This window comes from Gymnogyps californianus, chromosome 1, assembly GCF_018139145.2.
Source record: "Gymnogyps californianus isolate 813 chromosome 1, ASM1813914v2, whole genome shotgun sequence".
Lineage (NCBI taxonomy): Eukaryota > Metazoa > Chordata > Aves > Accipitriformes > Cathartidae > Gymnogyps > Gymnogyps californianus.
This window is the reverse complement of record NC_059471.1, coordinates 129276392-129295316: the sequence shown is the minus strand read 5'-3', so window position 1 is coordinate 129295316 and position 18925 is coordinate 129276392. Positions and strand designations below refer to the sequence as shown.

General features: G+C 47.0%; 1 protein-coding gene across 1 annotated transcript; it reads left to right on the top strand.

Moving 5' to 3' along the window:
• Nucleotides 1-196: 196 nt before the first annotated feature.
• LOC127014409 (uncharacterized) lies at nt 197-18925 on the top strand. The gene is made up of 20 exons (XM_050893820.1): nt 197-358; nt 449-505; nt 2228-2265; nt 3522-3662; nt 5231-5293; nt 6471-6591; nt 7010-7102; nt 8153-8313; nt 9419-9504; nt 9722-9805; nt 11039-11101; nt 11243-11320; nt 11413-11501; nt 12258-12294; nt 13557-13705; nt 13920-13982; nt 14305-14380; nt 15026-15110; nt 15292-15379; nt 15996-18925. Exons 1-20 carry the CDS (start codon nt 197-199, stop codon nt 16104-16106), a joined length of 1845 nt encoding a protein of 614 aa, XP_050749777.1. The 3' UTR covers nt 16107-18925.

The window sequence follows — 18925 nt, the reverse complement described above, 5'->3', positions numbered from 1 at the left end:
CTCGCCCCGGCCTGTCAGGCACCGGCAGTCACCGCGCTGCTCCCGCCGCCTCCCCCCAGCTCCGGGCGGGGCGCAGGCGCCCTCGGTGCGCGGAGCAGGGCCGGCCCAGCCCGGCCCGCAGGCGGGGCGAGGTCCGAGCACCGCCCCGGCAACGGGTGGACTCGCTGCTGCCGCCGGGCTCGGAGGAAGGGCCGTCATGGCGCCGCCGCTGCTGTTGCTGCTGCTCCTCTCGCTGCTGCCGGTCGCCGCCGCCTACCTGTGCTGCGTGCGGCGGCACACGGGCAGCGCGGGGGCCGCGCTGCGCCGCCGGGAGCCGGGCCGGGCCGAGGCGCGGGGCCGCAGCCCGCCGCGGGACCCCGTGAGCGCCGGGGAGGGAGCGGGCGGGCCGGGGGGGGCGGCGGCGGCGGGGAGCGGGGCCCGGCGCTCACCTCTCGCCTCCTCTCCGCAGTGGGCCCCGCGGCTGTGCGGCTCCGGGCTGCGCCTCTTCGTCCATGTGGCCAACACGGTGAGTTGGGGCGAGGGGCCGGGTCGCCGCCCGGGCCTGGCACCTGACGGCGCGGCGGGAGCCGGGTAAACAAGGCAGTAAAACCCGAGGTTGCTCGGGGAAAACGGGACGAGGCCAAGACTGCCGGGGGTTTCGGAGGGAGGAGGTCTCGGTGGGAAGGTAAAATCCGCGTTTGCAGGGGAATTGTAGGGAAGTTGTGGCTCTCTGCGTGGTTTCGGGTTCACCCTGTCCCTCAGGTGAGATGCCGTGGGGAGAGAGCGAGCTGGCCTCTGGGTGAGGGTGTCGTGAGTGCCTTCGGGTGTGGAGAGCCTGAAGCTGACATCGAGCACAGGATACAGCCGGTGCCAGCTTTCCTCAGACGTGAAGGGATTCGAGTCTTTCCGCCCTCTGAGTGGGGTGTTCAGGAAGGTGCTGAAGGCAGCTGTCCACCCAGAGCTTTTCCTTGGTGGGATTTGACGTTGAAGGTAGCTGTCCCCCCCCCAGTGCTCTCCTCAGGTGGGCTTTGGCGTGCCTGTGAGCCTTGCGGGTTGATTCCCGCTGTGGCTGGTGTGGAGGAGCTGTGACTGCTGTATGGCAGGGTGCTGGGGGCAGAAAAGCTTGCATCCCCTTGGCAGTGAGCACCTTGTGGCATGGTCCCCGTGAAAGCAGGTGGATTTTGTTGCTGCTGCTGCTGCTGCTTGGCCTTTCCTTTCGAGACAGTGTCAAGGTTAGGCATGAAAGTCTAATTTCAGCAGTGTGACCTGTTACAGAGCTTGGCGGCTGGTTGGGCCTGGAGTGAAAGCTAGCGATGGGCTGTGTTTATTCGTGAGAATACCTTGCAAGTGGCTTTCTTCCAGGATATAACAACCTTTTTATCCTTTGCTTTGTGGCCGCTTCTGGTGCATGGCCCTCAGCTTGTTTCCTTTCCTGACATCCCCCTTGAAGGGGGGACGTGAGATTCTCAGTCTCCTACAGGATTGTGCTGTCTTAGATTAGACGTAGATTAGGAGCAATGCCTTTTCAAAAAGAGACTGTAATTCTTATGTAATGTGTGAGGCAACATATCACTTCGTGGATCTAGGAATGTGAGCCTTGCTTCAGACATGTGCTGTATTTGTACATCCCTTAACGTTTTTGAAGTCCATTGTTGAGATATTAAGACAGGCTGGAACAAGGCTGGTCTCTTTGGGACTGCTAGTCTTGCTGCACTGGGAACCAAGGTATTCAAAGAGTGTTTTCAGCTGTCTGCTACCACGGCATCTCTAAATTTCTCATGCTTTTCCAAGTTGACTCTGTTTGCTGCAGAAGCTGGTTGAGTGGCAGGAAAGATCTTAACAGTGGGTTAAACAAAATAATAATAAGCTTCTACCTTATCCAATGTTTGCATAATCTGCGGAACGTAAAGAAAGTAAGGGATGGGAGCTATATAGATGCCTCTTTACAGCGTTGCAGCCTGCAGCTGTAGGCTTTCTGGGCCGAGTCAGGGAAGGACAAAGGGGGAGAGACAGAAGAATACGCTCTTTATCATTATATAAATGAGAGGTGGGGGGAAAGCATTTTGGGCCAATTTTGTGGCCTGAAATACAAGTATTTGTGCTATTTTTTTACTACATAGCATTGCATGCTCTCTAGGGTGCTCTGAGACTGCAGCAATTGTGAGCACATTCAGCATTCCTTGTCTAGTGAGGAAGGTGTTCAGGTCAAAGGTACTGCAAACCAATGTTTTTGCTTACTTTCTTCTAGGCTTTTGGACAGATCTGCTTACTGCCACTCTTAATAAGGTAAGAGTGGGGAGTTTTTTCCTGCTCCAAGTTTGTGTGTGGTTTTTTTTTTTTTTAAAGTGCTTTCATTGCACATCACTTACAGGTTATCTGAAATTACCTTTTCTAAGAGGGAAGCTGCATAACTTGATTGGAGAGTGAGCAAGATTATTTCACAGATGTTGTTTACTAGATTTTTTTTTTTTTTTTAACTACTCTGGTTTGAGTGGGTCTCTATTAGAAGAAATTAACCTTTTTTCACGCTCGGGAAGGTGCACAGAAACCAAATTCGCCAGCTTGCCTCTTTGCCTTTCTGTTCTTTTGCTAAAGAGCATCTTTCTTTCAAAGCTTGTGGATGTGCAAATCTGCTGTGTTTATCACCAGTAGTGGTAAAAGAATAGTAGTAGTGGGGAAATGAGGCCAGACATGAAGTTCAGAGGTTTTAGTATGTTCTTTTTAAAGATATTCACTATTTTAGGTCAGCCTTTTCTCCTTCTCTCTCACTACGTTTTTGTTTAGAAACTGTGCTTTCAAGCATACATTGCAGTAAGAGCCACTCGGGTAAGAGGTGTCAGGAACCTCAGGCTCACGCTTGGCTCACATAGTTTGCGCATCATTTGATGGGTCATCTATGCAGATCCCAGGACACTGAGAAATGTATCACACACAATTGGTACCCCTGAGTTTTTACTTGGGGCATGGGCTTTTTGAGTGAAGCAAACCCAGACAAGTGTCGCTGCTGTTATATGGCAGATCATTCCTTGACATCTGTGACAGGGTCTTGATTTCCTTGCTTTACGTGTTCCAAGCCCTGGCCTTGTGCTGCAGTTCCTGTTGTATTTAGTTGCAAATGAACTATGTTGAAGCAGGTCATGGAAAGTCTGAAGAGGTGCTTGTTTTAACAGGATTAGTGCTTGAATGTATGGCTTATACTGCTTTCTCCTTTTCTTTTCCTCTCCATTCCTGTCTTTATTGGTCTGTGGGTGATATGTCTAATTAAAGTGAATTGAAAACTTTCACCATTTCTTTCCCAGCTTGGGTTTACGGAGGCTGGCTGGCCTTATGTCAAGAGGTAGGAGGCATTGTTGAGCAAGCAGAATAGATTTGATGCTGCCTTTAGGAAAGGTGTGAGAGATTATCTTGTAACTGTTGCAACTCCCTGCTGTGAGAGCAGACTGCTAAGACAAAATGTTCTTGGGTAAGGTTCCCTCTGCACAGTCTGAAAAATAAGTCATGGTAGAGCTTGCAAACTAGAGCAGTGACTCTCTCTCTTTCAGGCTGAACAACTTCTCGCTCATGCGTTCACTTGACATTCATGAAGATCCCACGTTTGTCCCGGAGGTTGCTGCAGAGGTTATGGAAGACAAGTCTGAGGCTAAAAGCACTTCGGATATTATTGAGCAGCTGATAGATGCAAGGTCAGTATGTGATGTGTAAGAGTGGACTGGAAGAACACACGTGTTGATGCTATTATATTAGTGGGAAGCTATCATTGTCAGTAATCTGGAGTAAAATCTTTTTCCACGCCCAGCTACTTTACAAAACAAATAGTGCTGTCAGTCATCTTTCCTTTTGTAACTTATAAATCACCAGTAGTTACAAGCAATGTGAAGTTTCTACAAGCTTCAGGGTGTTTGCTTATTGGGGAGAGACCAAATTCTGCCCTTGCCAGGGCTCTTGTTGCACTATTAGAGCAGATAAACTTAGTGGTTGGCTAGTCAGCGCATACATCCCTTTAAATGAGTTTGCAGGTGTGCTGTTTCTTGCCTGCAAGGAATCTCAAAGAGAACACAGGGGTTGCTTGGAGGAGAGAAGGAACACAGGTTATAAAGAAAACGCTCCACAAGAAATTAGGCATTGTTAGTTAGGTTGCTTGGATAAAAGCCTGTGCTTGATAAAGTCCCACTAGATTCCAGGCGAAACATTACTCAGGCTTGCATGTCTCTCTGAGGTCTGATGCTGAGGTGGGAGCAGCTGGGCTGCTATGAATGCTCTCCTCATCTGGTTTTGGTTCTTAGTTGTGGGCCTATCCAGTAGTTACTGAAAATGTCTGTGAGCCACACTTCATCAGCGTCTCAGAGAGTGGGTTCTCTGTATGTATCTTGGCTTTTAGCAGGACTAAGCTTGCTCCCTGCTTGAGTTCTTAAGCTAGAGCAAGGAAAAACTTTCAGCTCCTTCACTTTTGAGGGAGGGATGTATTTTCTGCAGGCATTGGTCAGGGTGAGTGCAGCCTTCTGGTTCTTGTGTCCCCAGCTCCACCAGTGATACATTGAGTATTACAGGGCAGGTTACTGGAGCCTTACCTCTTCCCTGCATAGCACATTATGGTGCTAGTACGCTGTCCTATTCCAGGATATGGCTTCTGGTTTCGGTGATGATATGGAGGCATCACTGGAGTAGTAGTTGTAGCTAGCTCTTCAGATGTTCTTATGTTCATCTGGTTGTGATGATAAATGGTTTTATTTCTTATGTGCTAGCGCCATCGACTTAGTTTCTAAGCAGTTTGCTGATATGTATCCTTGTGTGTGCTGCATAGTACCTTTTTCCCCTCCCGCACCACATACTGTATGTGCTGCTGGCTGTCTCTGAATCAAACTTGTGACAGATCTGGCAGTAGGTTTGCCAGTATATTCTAGTTATTCTGTAATGTTGCAGTGGTGAGTAGCAAATGTAAACCTGGAATAAATTTTGAACAGTTTAATGACTACTGTATTGCAGTAGAAATATGAAGCAACTAGAACAGGTCAGCAAGACTGACCCCTTATTTCTGTGGCACCCTTAGTGTACCTGGTGTCTGGCATATGTGCGAGGAGTCTGACAGAGTGTGAGCTGAAATGCGTAGGCTAGCGGTCCAAACAGTGACCAGCAGGTTTACTGTGAGTGAGTGATGCCCAAACCTGCATTGGACTGGGATGCTGAAGTCTACAGGTCTAAACAGAGGTGGCTTTGATGGTTCACAGTTGCCCCTTTAATTCTTTCTTTGCAGGTCTGATTCTGCTAGCAATGGGTTTAGCTTCAAAGGGATCAAAGACTACCTGGACTGCTACCGGTAGGTGAAATTATGGGTCTGGAAACAACCTGTCTTGCATGTTCCCCTGCTGTGGGCTAGTACTGTTCCACAAGCTCTCAAGCATTTCTTTGTTAGGATTGTCCTTGAGGTACCACTGTTCAGCATCACCCTCTGCAGTCCTTTCCCTCTAATAGAATAACGAAGGAAAGCCAACTGGGAGAGCTGGCACAGCTTTTACAAGCCCTGCAAGGATATGTAAATGCTGTTTTCCTTGGCTTGTTGTCAGTCTTCTCTGGGAGAGATTTCTACATACCTTGTTTGCCCAAACATATGAGTGAGAAGGAGAAGGTTCATCCGGATGATGCAAGCTGCACGTAGTGTGGGTCTCTGAAGAATCCCTTGGTTCCCCAGCTGCTTGTGCTCCTGCGAGGAGTTTGCCTGCTTTCCACCCAGTAAACGTGTCCAGCTCGGAAAGAGCTGGAAGCGTATCCCTGACTCTGAGGTTCTGTGAGCTGTTGGCTGCTGGGTAACTCCTGGTTGCCTCTGGGACATGTGCCAGGTGTGGAGCGCTCAGATAAATCCTCTTGTGCTCCTCGCACTTGTTCCTTAAGGGCCACCTCTGCCAGCAGGCTGCGGCCTTGGAGCAAAAGGCTGACACTGCAGTCTGGTGTTATAGGTGCATCCCGACTGTGAGGCTTTCGTGTCAGCCAGAGATAGATGTGTTTGTGGTGTAACGTAGCCTTTTGCCAGGAGGGAGGGAAGGCCTGTTTGTTAAAGGTGGGTTATGACAGTACTGCTGGGAGCCCCTTCTCTGTAATGGGAGGCCTGTATAAAGGGGGCTGGCCTCTTGGTCTTAGCTCGTGATACTGGGAGTTTCATAGCCTCAGGCTTTCAGGAGCTTGAGGACTCTCTGTAAAGCTGTCAGCTGTCCTTCCCTGTTTATCTGGTGGTTCAGGAATATCTGGGTAACTCTCCTAGCTCCTGCCCCTCCTCTAAGGGTTGGAGGCATGCTGTGTAGGCAAATTCTCCCCTTAAGGAAGGGAGTCTCCTGTCCTGATGGTGTCAACTGCGTTGAAATCATCACCACACACAGATTCTTATCTAGTTCTTGCTTACAGCTGTGACGGCTGCCATCTTGCTACATGAGAGACAAAGTCTGCGTGCGCGTGTGGTGTGGGTGTCTTGTAACAAGGTCCCAACTTCTCCTGTCCTGTAGGAGTGGGAAGCTGACGCCATCTCAGGTAGCAAAGAACATCATTGCCATGCTGGAGGACTGCGACAAATCCACACCCCCACTCAGAGCGATAGTGCAGTGGGACCAGGAGCAAATAATGCTGGTAATGTCTGCCTCTGGTAGGAGAGGGGCCTCTGCCACCCCAAGAGCAGTAGCATCCTTTAGAAGGGGCAGAGGCTCTTCTGCTGATATATTGCACAGAAAAATATGTACATTTTTCCTCCCTCTTTGTGTAGGGAGTTTGCTTTCCTTCCTGCAAAGAGAGGTAGCATTAAAGCAATCTGTTTCCTGCTGGATGACTATATTTAAAATGGGACTTCTGTGCTTATGTGGCATCCGTTAGCATAGATGCTTCCAAGTAGTAGTTTCCCATCAGCATATGGTGGAAGAAGAAAGAAACTTTTATAGTTTGGCTTAGTAGCAGCCTGAGAAAGCCATTTTTGGTATCCGTTCTGATAGTGGTAATGACTTTCAGCTCAACTAAATATATATAACATACACTTTTTTTTTCCTCTGTGCAGATGGCTGAGGCCTCCACTGCTCGTTACAGGAATAAATGTACCCTGTCTTATCTGGATGGCATCCCAGTGTGTCTGAAAGAAGAGTTCAAAGTGGTGAGTTTCCTTGTCCAGCTGTCAGTTCATGCTGTAGGTGGTCAACCTGGACAACTCACTGCAACAAGGTTTTAAGGCCAACTCCTCAGCAGAAGCCTGAGAACATGTTTGTAATAAGGGGTAGTATGTGGGTTTATAATGAGTAGGATTAACAAGTTTTGCCAGGTGAAGACAGATTTTGGGTACAGCAGATGTGATCCATATCTTGTACTGATCTCTCTAATCCATGGGGAGTAGAGGGTGGGGATGGGAAACAGTCCCTCTTATGATGAAATGAGAATGTATAAAAGCATCTGTATCGGTGGGTGTAACTATCTGTATTTCTCAGGCACTGACTGCTCCACTGGCAAAGCATCCCTCCTTACCTTAAAGGACATGTGTCAGAAATATGCAAGTTACTTTGAAAATCCCCACTCACAAGGAGTTTTGCCTGTGGCCTAACAACAGTTACCATTAAATATTCCTGGCAGTGCCATCAAGCTGTCGTAGGCTCTGCAGAGACTTACCCATAGGGTGGGAGTCCTGTTTATGTACAGATTCTTCCATTGCTGCCTCGAAGTGAAGAGTACTTAGCAAACCCTGAAAATGAGTCCATCTGGTATTTTGGCATTCGTCTAATCTTGGTGCCTTGCTTCAAAGGCACTTGCAGATCTGAAACACTGCAGCTGTGTCTGCAGAAAAATGGAAAATAGAGCTCCTGTGTGCTCTGGGGCCAAGGTGACTGTTCTGTGGCCTCTGGGCATAGCAATTGCATTGCTGCAGGGAGACAGACTTTTTGACCATCTACATGTTTCTGCTCTTCTGTATCATGGTATTAAAAGGACTCCTCTGCATGGGAGAAGAACCAAATATTGAAGGGTTAAATGTCCCTCCTAACAGAGACCAACACAGGACAAGTTAAAGAGTGAAGCTTCCTAGCCCTTACTTACCTCTGTGGGTCCTGATGTCTGGGATCTGTTGTGGAGTTGAAGTGTGCATGTGAAGCATGCAAATGTGCCTGCCTACCTTGCCAGGGTTTTAGGATGAATAATAAGGTGTCTTCTTGCTAAGGTACCTTACCATCACCGAGTGGGAACAGTGTATCTTGGGACAGAGCCCGAAACAGAAGATGCTACTGTGGCCAAGAAGCTGCGAGAGGCTGGGGCTATCATTATTGGGGTCTCAAACATGCATGAACTAGGGACTGGAACAACTGGATGCAACCCTAATAGGTAAAAATCCCTTTCCCCTCGCTTCCCCCCAGTCTAGAAAGACCTAAAAGTTTGTCCAGAATTGATAGGGAAGAGTACAAAAATAGGGCAAGCATGTGAGAATAAAACTGATGGAAGCACCCTGTACAGGGAGAACCCAGGGGTATGAAAACCCAGCATCGTAGATTTGAGGGTCAGAGTAGCTGTGGAAGCCTGAAGGCTCCTGAAAACAAAGGAAGGAGAGGATCCAAGTGGTATCTGCTGAGTAAGGAACTTGGTTTGCCAGGCCTTACAGGCCTGGAGGTGTGAATGTTTACAGGATGAGTGGTAGACAAAAGTGGTGACAGAAAACAAATAAATAGTAATCTAATGCTCAGTCACAGTAATGGCTAAAGGCCCAGAACAGTGAGAAAAGGTACAGTCATCTCAGGAGAACGTAGTGTTTTTATTTCCTAGCTAAAACAGGTTCACTGGAATTTGCTTTACTGTTGTGAATTCTCCAGCTATAGCCAAGCTGAGAACTGCTATTCCAGAGCAGTGGTCCTCACAACCTTGATAAGCCATGTGTAGAGCCATGCTTTGTGCCTGTGCAGCTGGATGGAACTGGGGCTCCCCTTCAGCTGCAATAACGTGCCAGGGCATTCCCTCGCTGTGTGAGGTCAGCTGGATACCCTGCTGCCTGGCAGGTCTCTTTGGTGTCTGGGGACTGTAGTCAGACTGGAGACTTTGGGAGCTGCTGCTCTGGGATAAAGGGCAGAGCTGGGGATGCTGACTTGCTCGTCTGTAAGAATTGCTGGTCACCAACTGCTCTACCTTTTGGAATTGCATAATGCACTGTGGCATGCAGTAATGGCACAGTGTTGTCGCAGACAGAAGAGCTGGAGCTGCGTCCTTTCTCTTGCTTTGTCTGTCTCTCTTGGATAGGCTGCTTACGGTAACAAGAGATTGGACTCTGAGGCAGAAGGCTTTTTTGTATCTTGTTTTCTAGGGAAATAGCACTATCTGGGATTAAATGGTATCTCTTTACTAAGATATCAGAATCCTTGAGCTATGTTTCTGGATCTTTTCCTGCCCTGTAGTGCACACGGTCCTTCCTAGAAGATTCAACACTATTTGTCTGCTTCAGGTACCACAAGATCCCTAGGAATCCCTACAAGCCCAACCACTTCACAGGTGGGAGCTCCAGTGGGTCAGCAGCAGCTGTAGCAGCAGGTAGGTCGTCCTAAACAGAGTTCAGGGGTGGTGGGAGGAAGGTCCTAAGCCAAAGTACCTCAGGCATTTAGTTTTTATGAGGGGGTTTAGAAGCTGGAGGGAACTCCTAGCTGAACAGAGAGCTCTGTGTGCTGTCTTGGCTACAGCTGCTCGTAGAATGGACAGGGCAACACGATGTCTCTCTGATCACAGGCCAACGTGTGGGGTTTTTTTGTAGGTCTCTGCCCGGTGGCTATTGGCACTGATGGAGGCGGCTCTGTGAGGATTCCTGCTTCGTTCTGTGGTGTGGTGGGGCTGAAAGGTAGAGCCCTTTTATCATGGAGGGGGTGTGTGTATTGTTTGCTGTATCAGATAGAACGCCACAAACAAGTCAGGCACAGTCCATTAATTCCTGTCAAGCAAAACTTCACCAGAGAAACTCTGGAGTATAACATCCTGAGAGTCATGTGGGTTGGACTGGTGGAGTGGAAGTATTCTCAGTACTGGCTATTTGAACAGATGTGCAAAAAAACCTAACTTACTTGAGTCAAATGCTAAACAAAACATGGCGTGCTGCTTTTCTTTCTGTCCACTTGTCCCTCTTCAATCTTCCTTCTTTGCTGGGAGGTGTTCCCAACATAGTTGGGTATCTGTAGTGAGCTGGTGAAAAGCATCTCCACCCACGATGGTTTGCCATCACCCCAATTATACGGAGAGGCTGATGCTGCTCAGATTTGTATCTGGTAAGTTAAACCTGGTAATGGGCTTGTATGAAACCAGGATGTAGCCATTCCCTCTTACCTCAGTGTTACAAGAAGTAGCAGTGCAGTTTTTGCAGTAAGAATTAATGTAATCAAGGAGAACATGCAGAGGACATAAGAAATGCACAGGGCAGCGTCTACAGCATGGAAGCTGGCGAGGCAGGATTGTCACTTGGAAGAGATGCTGGCTTTTGGGAATGGTTTATCATTCCGAAGGACCTCGGCTGCTTCATCTGAGACCAGATGCTCTGCCATTACTCTGTGTTTTCCATCCTTCACGTGTGATCAACTTGATTAATCTTGATTCATCTGAGGAACATAATGATGACAAAAATGTAACTGGTCAGAAAGGCATTACGAGTACTTGCAGAAGACAACTGGTGTTAGGCACGAAGTCTCACCGGTGAAGTGGGTGAGATCTCCCAGGGGGTGGTATCTCCTGCAGTTGATAATCCTCCTCCTGCCTCTCCATCCTCCATACCATAGATGGTGCTTCTGCATATTTAAATGCATGTATTTCAAAATGTCCCTGTACACATTTGCCCTCAACTAAATAATTTCTTACGAGGGAAGACAGTTTCACTATTTGTTGAACGCATCTATTTCACTGATGAGACAGATTGTGGTCAGCAGAACAGGATACTGAAAGATGAGTGACTGGGCTCTGAAACGGCAGACATAAAAGTGACTGGCAGGGGTATGTTGCTTACTGACTGGGTGCACCAGAGACATCTAGGTCAGATCTTACGAGCGACTGCTGATATCTAGCTAACTGCCCATTTCTTTTTCTCTAGGTACGTTTGGGCGCATCAGTTCTCATGGCAGCTTGCCACTCTCCTACTCCACTGTCAGCGTAGGTAGGAGGACTTGTGCTCTACTTCAGGGACCTTGCTGTGTGGTATTCTCACAGGGGAGGCAATCTGTGCCTGCGAAAGACCTTGGGAGGAAGGTACTATTTACCCCTTGTGACATTTTTATAACTGATCTCTCTTTTACAGGTCCTATCTGTACCTCAGTGGCAGATGCAGCCATTGTTTACAGTATCCTTGCTGAGCCAGATCCAGTCTATCCATATGGTAGGTGAGCCCTCTCCCTCCCTGAGCCCAGGTGCTCTGCCTTCCTAGAGGCATCCTAGATAAAAAGAGGAACTGTTGTTTGTTCCCTGCAGGACTAAAACAGCCCAAAGCAACCCTATCCAATATGTGTGCTCCTGACCTGAAAGGCTTAAAACTGGGAGTGGACTGGACTTTTTTTAAGGTGCCTGTTCTATCTGTCTCTTTCTGCTGCTTTGCAAAATGAGATTTTAAAGGAATTCAGTGCATTCACTGTTCTCTTGCCTGTCATCATTCGAGCTTCTTATATTTAGTCCTATAATTGGAAGAGAATATAGCCTGGGTGAAAACATCGACAGGGATAGATTCCCCCCCCCCCCCCCCCCCCCCCAAGGCAGCCTTTTGAGTAAAAGTCTGTTGGAGGCACGAGGAAAGGTAAGCACTGTACAGTTGATGGCAGTATGCTTCCTTATCCTGCTGTTTCTGTTGGAAGCAATGCTTCTGAACTGATTACAAAAGGCAGTTAGTTTAAAATCAAATGAGGAAAATTAGCGTATCCATTTGGTGACAGTGCTGTAGCTGCTGAGTGGTATTCCATCATTCCAATGTAGAAACTGGGCTTGCAAGCTAGTACCACTTGGCAATTGTAATGCAGCCCCACAAATGTGCTCAGGATTTCTTCCCTGGAGGAAGACAAGGACTCTTTCTGGCTCTGCCCCAGTGCAGAGGAGGAATATCCTCTCCTCTGGAAAGATGACCTTTCCTTTTCCTTAGGGGTATGACCTGCAAGCTGTTCTCTTGGAGCAGGTGGCCTAAGGCAGTCCTGGAGGGCTGTGTTTCACTACCATTAGGGACAGGAACAAGGGAAGCTCCATGAGGGCTGAAGTCCTGGTGCGTGTGCTTACCAAGAAGAGGAGGGCAGTTACTAAAGTCTAGTTAATTCTTTCCTCTTATTCTCTAGGCATGTGATGCTGAAGTCCTGTCCATCTGTGAGAAAGGTAAAGAGGAAAAGTCTGTGAGTCTCTTGTTCTGCCTGATGTCATGGTATCACCTGGTGCTCCTCTTATGTATGCATTAAAAAGATCTCGCCTGAAGTCCTTAAAGGCAGATGCTTAAAGAGATCTGGCTGGACAAACAGCAGTAGCTTTGTATTAGGGAAGCTGTCCTGACTGCTGGCGGTTAAAAAGCTCAGCACTTGTAGGCTTGTCGGGTTACAATGGAAGAATGCAGTCCAGTGTGCTAAGCCTCTGTCTGTATAAAGACAGATCTGTGCTCTGTAATACTTACTCTGCAAGCTTTAATGGTAAAAGACTTTTAAGGGAGGGACTTGTTTCACAGCATAATGTTCAGTAGGAAAGACAGGGCTAGGTCTTTGTGATGTATCCAGTCCTCTGGTATTTCCCTGAAATCAGCCAAATGGTGCCTTTAGGGTGGCTTTGTTAGATTTTAGACGAAGCAAAATTGACCCTGGTGAGTACTTGGGGGTCGGGGAGAAAGACTCTACAATGCCTGGTATAGTAGTTGGCCTCATATGCATTGGAGTGGAGATAGGTCACAGTATTCAGGCTTTGTTTGCCTGGATTTAATTCAGCCTCCTTATTTCCATAGACATGCTTCTACATGTGTAGAGTTTTCTTAGGAGAGATGCACCATAAGCCAGTGAAATAGGCTTGGGTATTTGTGACGAAGTTGGGGTCAAAGAGAGAAGGGGATTCTTTTTAGACTGCAAAAGATTCACTTTTCCTGAAGTCTTGGTGTTCAGCCTTGGTAAAGTGCATCAGGATTTAGTGAACATGTACTGTTGACCTAGTCTCTTGAGTATCCCGTGTTCCTCTACCATTATGGTTCAGAAGAGGCTTTGGATGGGAATCTCATGATGCTAAATAATCACTTCATGCTGATAGAATACCGGTCATGTCAAGTGTTCAGAGAAGCATTGTCAGTCCACCTTTACTCTTTGGGTTAACTGCGGGGCTAGAGGGAGGAGATGAACTTGCCCGAAATGTGGTGGGTAAGTTAGGAACCTGTCTGCAAGCCCCTACCCCTGCCCTGTTGGAATATTGAGATCTAGTTAGGCTGAAGGCTTTTACCTACGAGAAGCAGCTGCAGCCGTCTCTATGCCACATGATGCACTGAAGATGCTTGCCTTATAATGGCCTATGGGGTCTCTAACTTCTCAAGGGGATGGGGATTTGCAGCCCTTCTATGAAGTTCGGTGAACTCAGGGATGCTGTCTGTGCTTTACCTGTTCTGTACGCAGCTGTGGAGCACCTGCAGAGTTTGGGAGCCAGCGTGGTTGAAGTGTCTCTTCCAGAGATGGAGGAAGTGCGAGTAGCACATGTAATCTGCATTCTCAGTGAGATGAGGGACTTCCTGCAACCTGATTTCAATAAACATTTCCAGGAAATGGTAAGTAGCAGCAGCTTGGATCAGTGGCAGTACTTGTCCCGGCTGATACAGAACGTGTCATGTCAGTGAGAAACCTGAGGCTCTCCTGCTTTTTCTATGACAAATCATCTTTTGGATGACTACTGATACAGGAGAGCAGACCAGGAAGAGAAATACTGGGCTGTCACATTCAGTTTCTTGCAAGCAGAGCCACGATCGATGTTTTCTCTTTCAGAATTTGGACACTCGGGCTAACCTGGCCTTGGCTTCCCAGTTCACAGCTCTGGATTATATTACGGTAAGGAACATACTGTGGTGAAGGCTGAAGGGAGGTACCTAGTGAAATTGTAAAGGTGGGGTGGAGGATTGTCTTAACCTCTCCATACACGTGGAAAGATACCACCCAGCTGTACTGCCCTCTGCTGTGAAAGCATGCTGAACGGTGGGGCACCACAGAGGACATGCCACCTGGACTGGTGTCCTGCATCTTGATTCCAAACTGCAGGAATGGTGTCTTCTTTTGCAGAGGCATAGGTTCTGATGGGCAGAGTCTGTCATCATCAAACGTGAGCCTCATGAACCAAGAGGGCCCGGTCAGACAGTAGTCTCTCTGCTTGCAGGCAAATCGACAGAGAACTCGGAGCATGAGATTTTTGCGAGAGATCTTCACCACTGTGAACTGTATCCTTACACCAGGTATTGGCAGCCTTGGCTAAACAGGTGGTCCCCAACAGCTGTGGGGTGCATTTTAAGAACAGTCACTCCATTAACTTTCCCTCCCCGATTTTAAAAGCATGACTTTTTTGCAAAGACTTTGCTGTGCCTCAGTACAGCATTTAGAAGAAAATGCAGCCTGGTTAGAAAGACTGCTGTGTATTTCTAGACTTACTGCCTATATCCATGGCAGTGAGAAACTCCTCCTTGGTACTTGAAACAGGAGCTGCAGAGCCAGCACATTTACACAGGAGGGACTGGACATCTGTGTATGTTTGAAGATGTTCTTGCTCTAAATAGAAACTAACTGCTTAATTCATAAATCCCAGTGGCTTGATTGCATTCCAGCGGTGTGAGTTTGCATCACCAATGTATATCAAACATGTGGCTTTAATGAACTAAGCTATTCCTTGAAAATTGCCCACTGCCTGACTCTTTCTTTGTTCTTTAAGCACTGGATCAGGTTGCCCAGAGAGGCTGTGGAATCTCCATCCATGGGGATATTCAAAAGCCATTCGGACATGGTCCAGGGCAACCTGCTCAAGCTGACTTCTTGAGACAGAGGGTTAGACAAGATGACCTCCTGAGGTCCCTTTCAATCTCAGTCATTCTGTGATTCCTCCACAGCTGTTCCTTCCACTGCCCCAAGAATCTATGAATCTGACCTTTTGACTGGGAGCAGCAATTTATCCTTCACAGTCCGGTCCATGAGGTAAGAAGAGTGCTGCTTGCACTATGGAGGCAAAAGTTTGGGAACAGCTGGAGACTAGCTGTACTAACTGAAGGAGCTCAGGCTGTAGAGCAGGAGAGATCGATCCTAGCTGTCTCTCCCAAAAAAGGATGACTTTGCTGCTGTCCCAAGGCAGGAATGCTGACAACAGCTTTTCCCCCAGGTTCATGCAGCTTGCTAACTTCACTGGGATTCCAGGCCTTGTGGTCCCCATTGGATATTCTGCTGCTGGGCTTCCTATCAGCTTCCAGGTGAGTATTGGCTCTTTGTGAATGCTGGGTCACAAAAACCCCAGCTGCCTTTGTCCTGAACCACTATAACCAGGTTCCTGCTGTTCCACACAGCACACTTGAGGAGTTGGCAGGTACTGGTAGTGAAGTTTTAACTTGTGGGTGAAGAGGCTTGCCTCAGAGTAACTCACTCCTGAATGGCAGAGGGACTCTTCAGGTATCTGGGAGATAGAATTTCTCTGTCTCCCTGTCTACTTGCATCAGTACCCACTATTTGTCACTACTCTTTCCTCTCTTGTCCTTATTTCTCAGTTCTGTAACTTCTTTAAGTCCTTCCTTGCTCTTCTCTCTCTTGAAATGGGTCTCATGTAAATGAAAGGTTCATGTCTTTTATTTAAGTCATACAGCTGCCTTTATCCCAATATGCACTGATGCCATACTTACTGGGTGTGCTGGTGGTTAAAACACGACACTGGGGTAAAAAGGAAAAGTGTATGTCCTTTTGGTGCTGTTGAGGGGAAAAAAAAAAATTAGTTATGTTTTACAGGGCTTTCAAGAGTGTCTGTATGTGTGATGATGCTACTTCCCCCCCCCCCCCCCTTTTCTTTCTCTCTCTCTCTCTCTCATACTCTCCCAGGTCATGGCAAAATGGTGGGATGAAGCTGTTCTTCTGAGGATTGGCCTGAAGCTAGAGCAGTTTCGTTGCCAGACCAAAAAACCATCCATTTATTATGACATCCTCGCATGACGGAGTGACCAAGATGGGGACTAAGTCTTTTTTTTCCTAGTCTAACCTGACCAAGTATTAGGGTGGACTTGTTTTCAATGTTCATCTGAGTAAGGCTTAGCAGCAGGCCCATTTGAGGAATGGAGAGGAATGCTGATCTAAGCAGGCACTGATGCTGAGCAGACATCATTTCTGCTCCCTGTTTGTTATTGGATGGTCCAGTTTATACTGGGGAGACCAACTGTGCTAGCTAGTTCCTCGCTGTGTTTTTGCCAACAGGGGAAGCTGCAACTATCTTCTGCAACTTCTTTCCGTGTAGGGGTCCTGTGTAAAGATAGAAGACAGCTGCATCTACAGGACTGCATGTGGGCAGTTCATACTACTGTGCATGGAAAGGTACAATCCCTAGACCTTAAACTTTCTCACAGAACAACTCCTGCTCCAGGATATAACAAAGGTACTGTTTTGAGGGGGAGAGGCAGCTTCCCTTAAGAAATAATGCCTAGCTCCCTTGGAATGAGGAGGATCTTAACACACCTGCAATTAGGCAGTGTGTGTTGTGGCCCCTTACTTAGTCCCTCAGAGCAAAATAGAAAGCCTATAGCTATGGAAGTGTCACTGTGCTTCTGTCCCTTGTGCTGCAAACAGTGTAAGGTCAGTCTAACTGTTGCACAAAGTACGGGTGTGCATGAGCAGTCCTACCTACCTTCAGCCTTATATGCAAGGGGAGGAAAAAGCACAGCATGAACCCTCATGAACTGTGACCCAAAGCCCTGGTTCAGGGTTCTGGCTTTCTGTTGCACATCTCTGTTTCCCAAGCTAAGCCTCGGAGAGCCTCTTTTCTCCCACTGGTTGCTTAAGTATAAGCCTACTATCATTTAGGTGTCCAAATGGAAGAAATTACCTGGTAACGCTGTGAAATACTGCTTAAGGGGTGCTGAGCCACCTATTACAAACAGGTGAAATTTGTGTGGTACTGAAAGTAGGAAATGCTACTGAGCTCCTGCAAGGGCTTAGGGAGACCTTATTGTGACCTTTCAATACTTAAAGGGGGCTTACAAGAAAGACAGGGACAGAATTTTTAGTAAGGCCTGTTGTGATAGGACAAGGGGTAATGGTTTTAAATTAAAAGAGGGTAGATTTAGACTAGATGGAAGGACAAAATTTTTTACAATGAGGGTGGTGAAACACTGGAACAGGTTGCCCAGAGAGGTGGTAGATGCCCCATCCCTGGAAACGTTCAAGGTCAGGTTGGACGGGGCTCTGAGCAACCTGATCTAGTTGAAGATGTCCCTGCTCATTGCAAGGGGATGGGACTAGATGACCTTCAAAGGCCCTTTCCAACCCAAACTATTCTATGATTCTAAGAGTTGAAGCTGGGTGCAAGAAAGGTGTTGCACAAAGCCACGTGCAGCAAAGAGTCTGCTCTAGATAAGAAGCCAACCCCCACTTATCCCAAATGTGCTTCCTGAAGCAGTCAAGGTAGAATTAAGACTGGATTAAAGACGAGGCTATACTACATAAAGCATGACATTACAGGAGGAAAAGCTAGAGAAGACTATACTCATATAAGAATAGGCTCTAAGCCACAGTACTGTGTTTTGTTGAAAGGCCCCAGACTAAACTCCCAAGTACGTGTGTCCTGCCAGCAGCACTAGGGCCACATGAAAGATAAGAAAAGGCCTAGGAGTAACTAAAGCTAAGCATTTGTGTTTGTTTTGGAGTAGCTTGGGGTTAATGCTCAAGAGGCATCTCCTGTTGCCTACCTCATCAGGTATCCTGGGCTTGTGATGAGGCTGCTGGAGAAGCTGTTCTACAGACAGGAGCAGAGATTGCTGTATTCTTACTTAACTTGGAAGGAAAGAAGGAACAGAAAGTAGTTGCAGTTTCTCCCAAACTCTGTACAGTTTGGGGTTTTGTTTCCCGTATATATCCACTCTTTAAACAGAGCTAGCACTTTACTAATGGCTAAAGTTAAGTCAGATGGCATCTGAATGGAAGAACATTGCATTGCTGTCTCCTCCTTAATTACTTGAGTTAAAGCATCAACTCCTACCATCAGCTGTCACCAGCATGCACATTTAAATTAATTATATGGTTGATACTGTCTTTTATCTTCAGTTCCTCTATGTGATACTGCCACAACTTTTTTTCCACTAGATTCTAGTATAGTTCAGCTTTATGAAGAACAGTTTAAAAGCGAAGTATTTCCTCTATTATTAATAAGTTATTAAACACTACCAACATACCTTAGAGTGAAACGCTGCTGAAATGCATTGTGTAGCAATAAGGGAGTTGATAAGTGTTTGACAAGAAAAAATTTCTGTCAGGAACATTACTGCTTGAAGGAAATGGCTGAATGTTCCCTAATTTAATGCTATTACTCAAGGGATTAGAGATGGATGTTTAAAATAATCAATTACCATCCTGCTAGATGAAGCTATTTATTTCAAAAATCTTCCTAAATGATACACTAACCTGAAATTATAATTTCAATATTTAGTTCATTCTCTGGGTAGAGGGAGCTAGTTACTAGGAGGACAGATAGGAGCTAAAGTAAAGAGTTTGTTGGTTTTTTGAAAATAATACTTGCATCCTGCTAACAGTAGGAAGAAGAAAGAACTGAGAGCTTTTACTGACTGACAGTAACTTAGTCTGTCTTTCCGCACACTGCTTCCTCCCTTTCCCTAAACTGGTATCACATCAGTGCACATTTCCAGTGCAAGAAGACTTCCCTGGTACTGAGGTTACTAAGATAAACTTTACTCATCCTGGCGAAAGGCCCCTGTGTTTCCTTTCTTCCCCTGGCTCTTAGCTTATCCAAGTTCTACAGCAGACCA

What these genes read in the sequence shown, in the direction of transcription:
- LOC127014409 (XM_050893820.1), top strand. Translation starts at nt 197, where the DNA reads ATGGCGCCGCCGCTGCTGTTGCTGCTGCTCCTCTCGCTGCTGCCGGTC. An exon ending in TTACTGCCACTCTTAATAAG is followed by an intron (nt 2,266 to 3,521) that starts GTAAGAGTGGGG and finishes TCTCTCTTTCAG; the next exon opens with GCTGAACAACTTCTCGCTCA. An exon ending in GGCTTCCTATCAGCTTCCAG is followed by an intron (nt 15,380 to 15,995) that starts GTGAGTATTGGC and finishes ATACTCTCCCAG; the next exon opens with GTCATGGCAAAATGGTGGGA.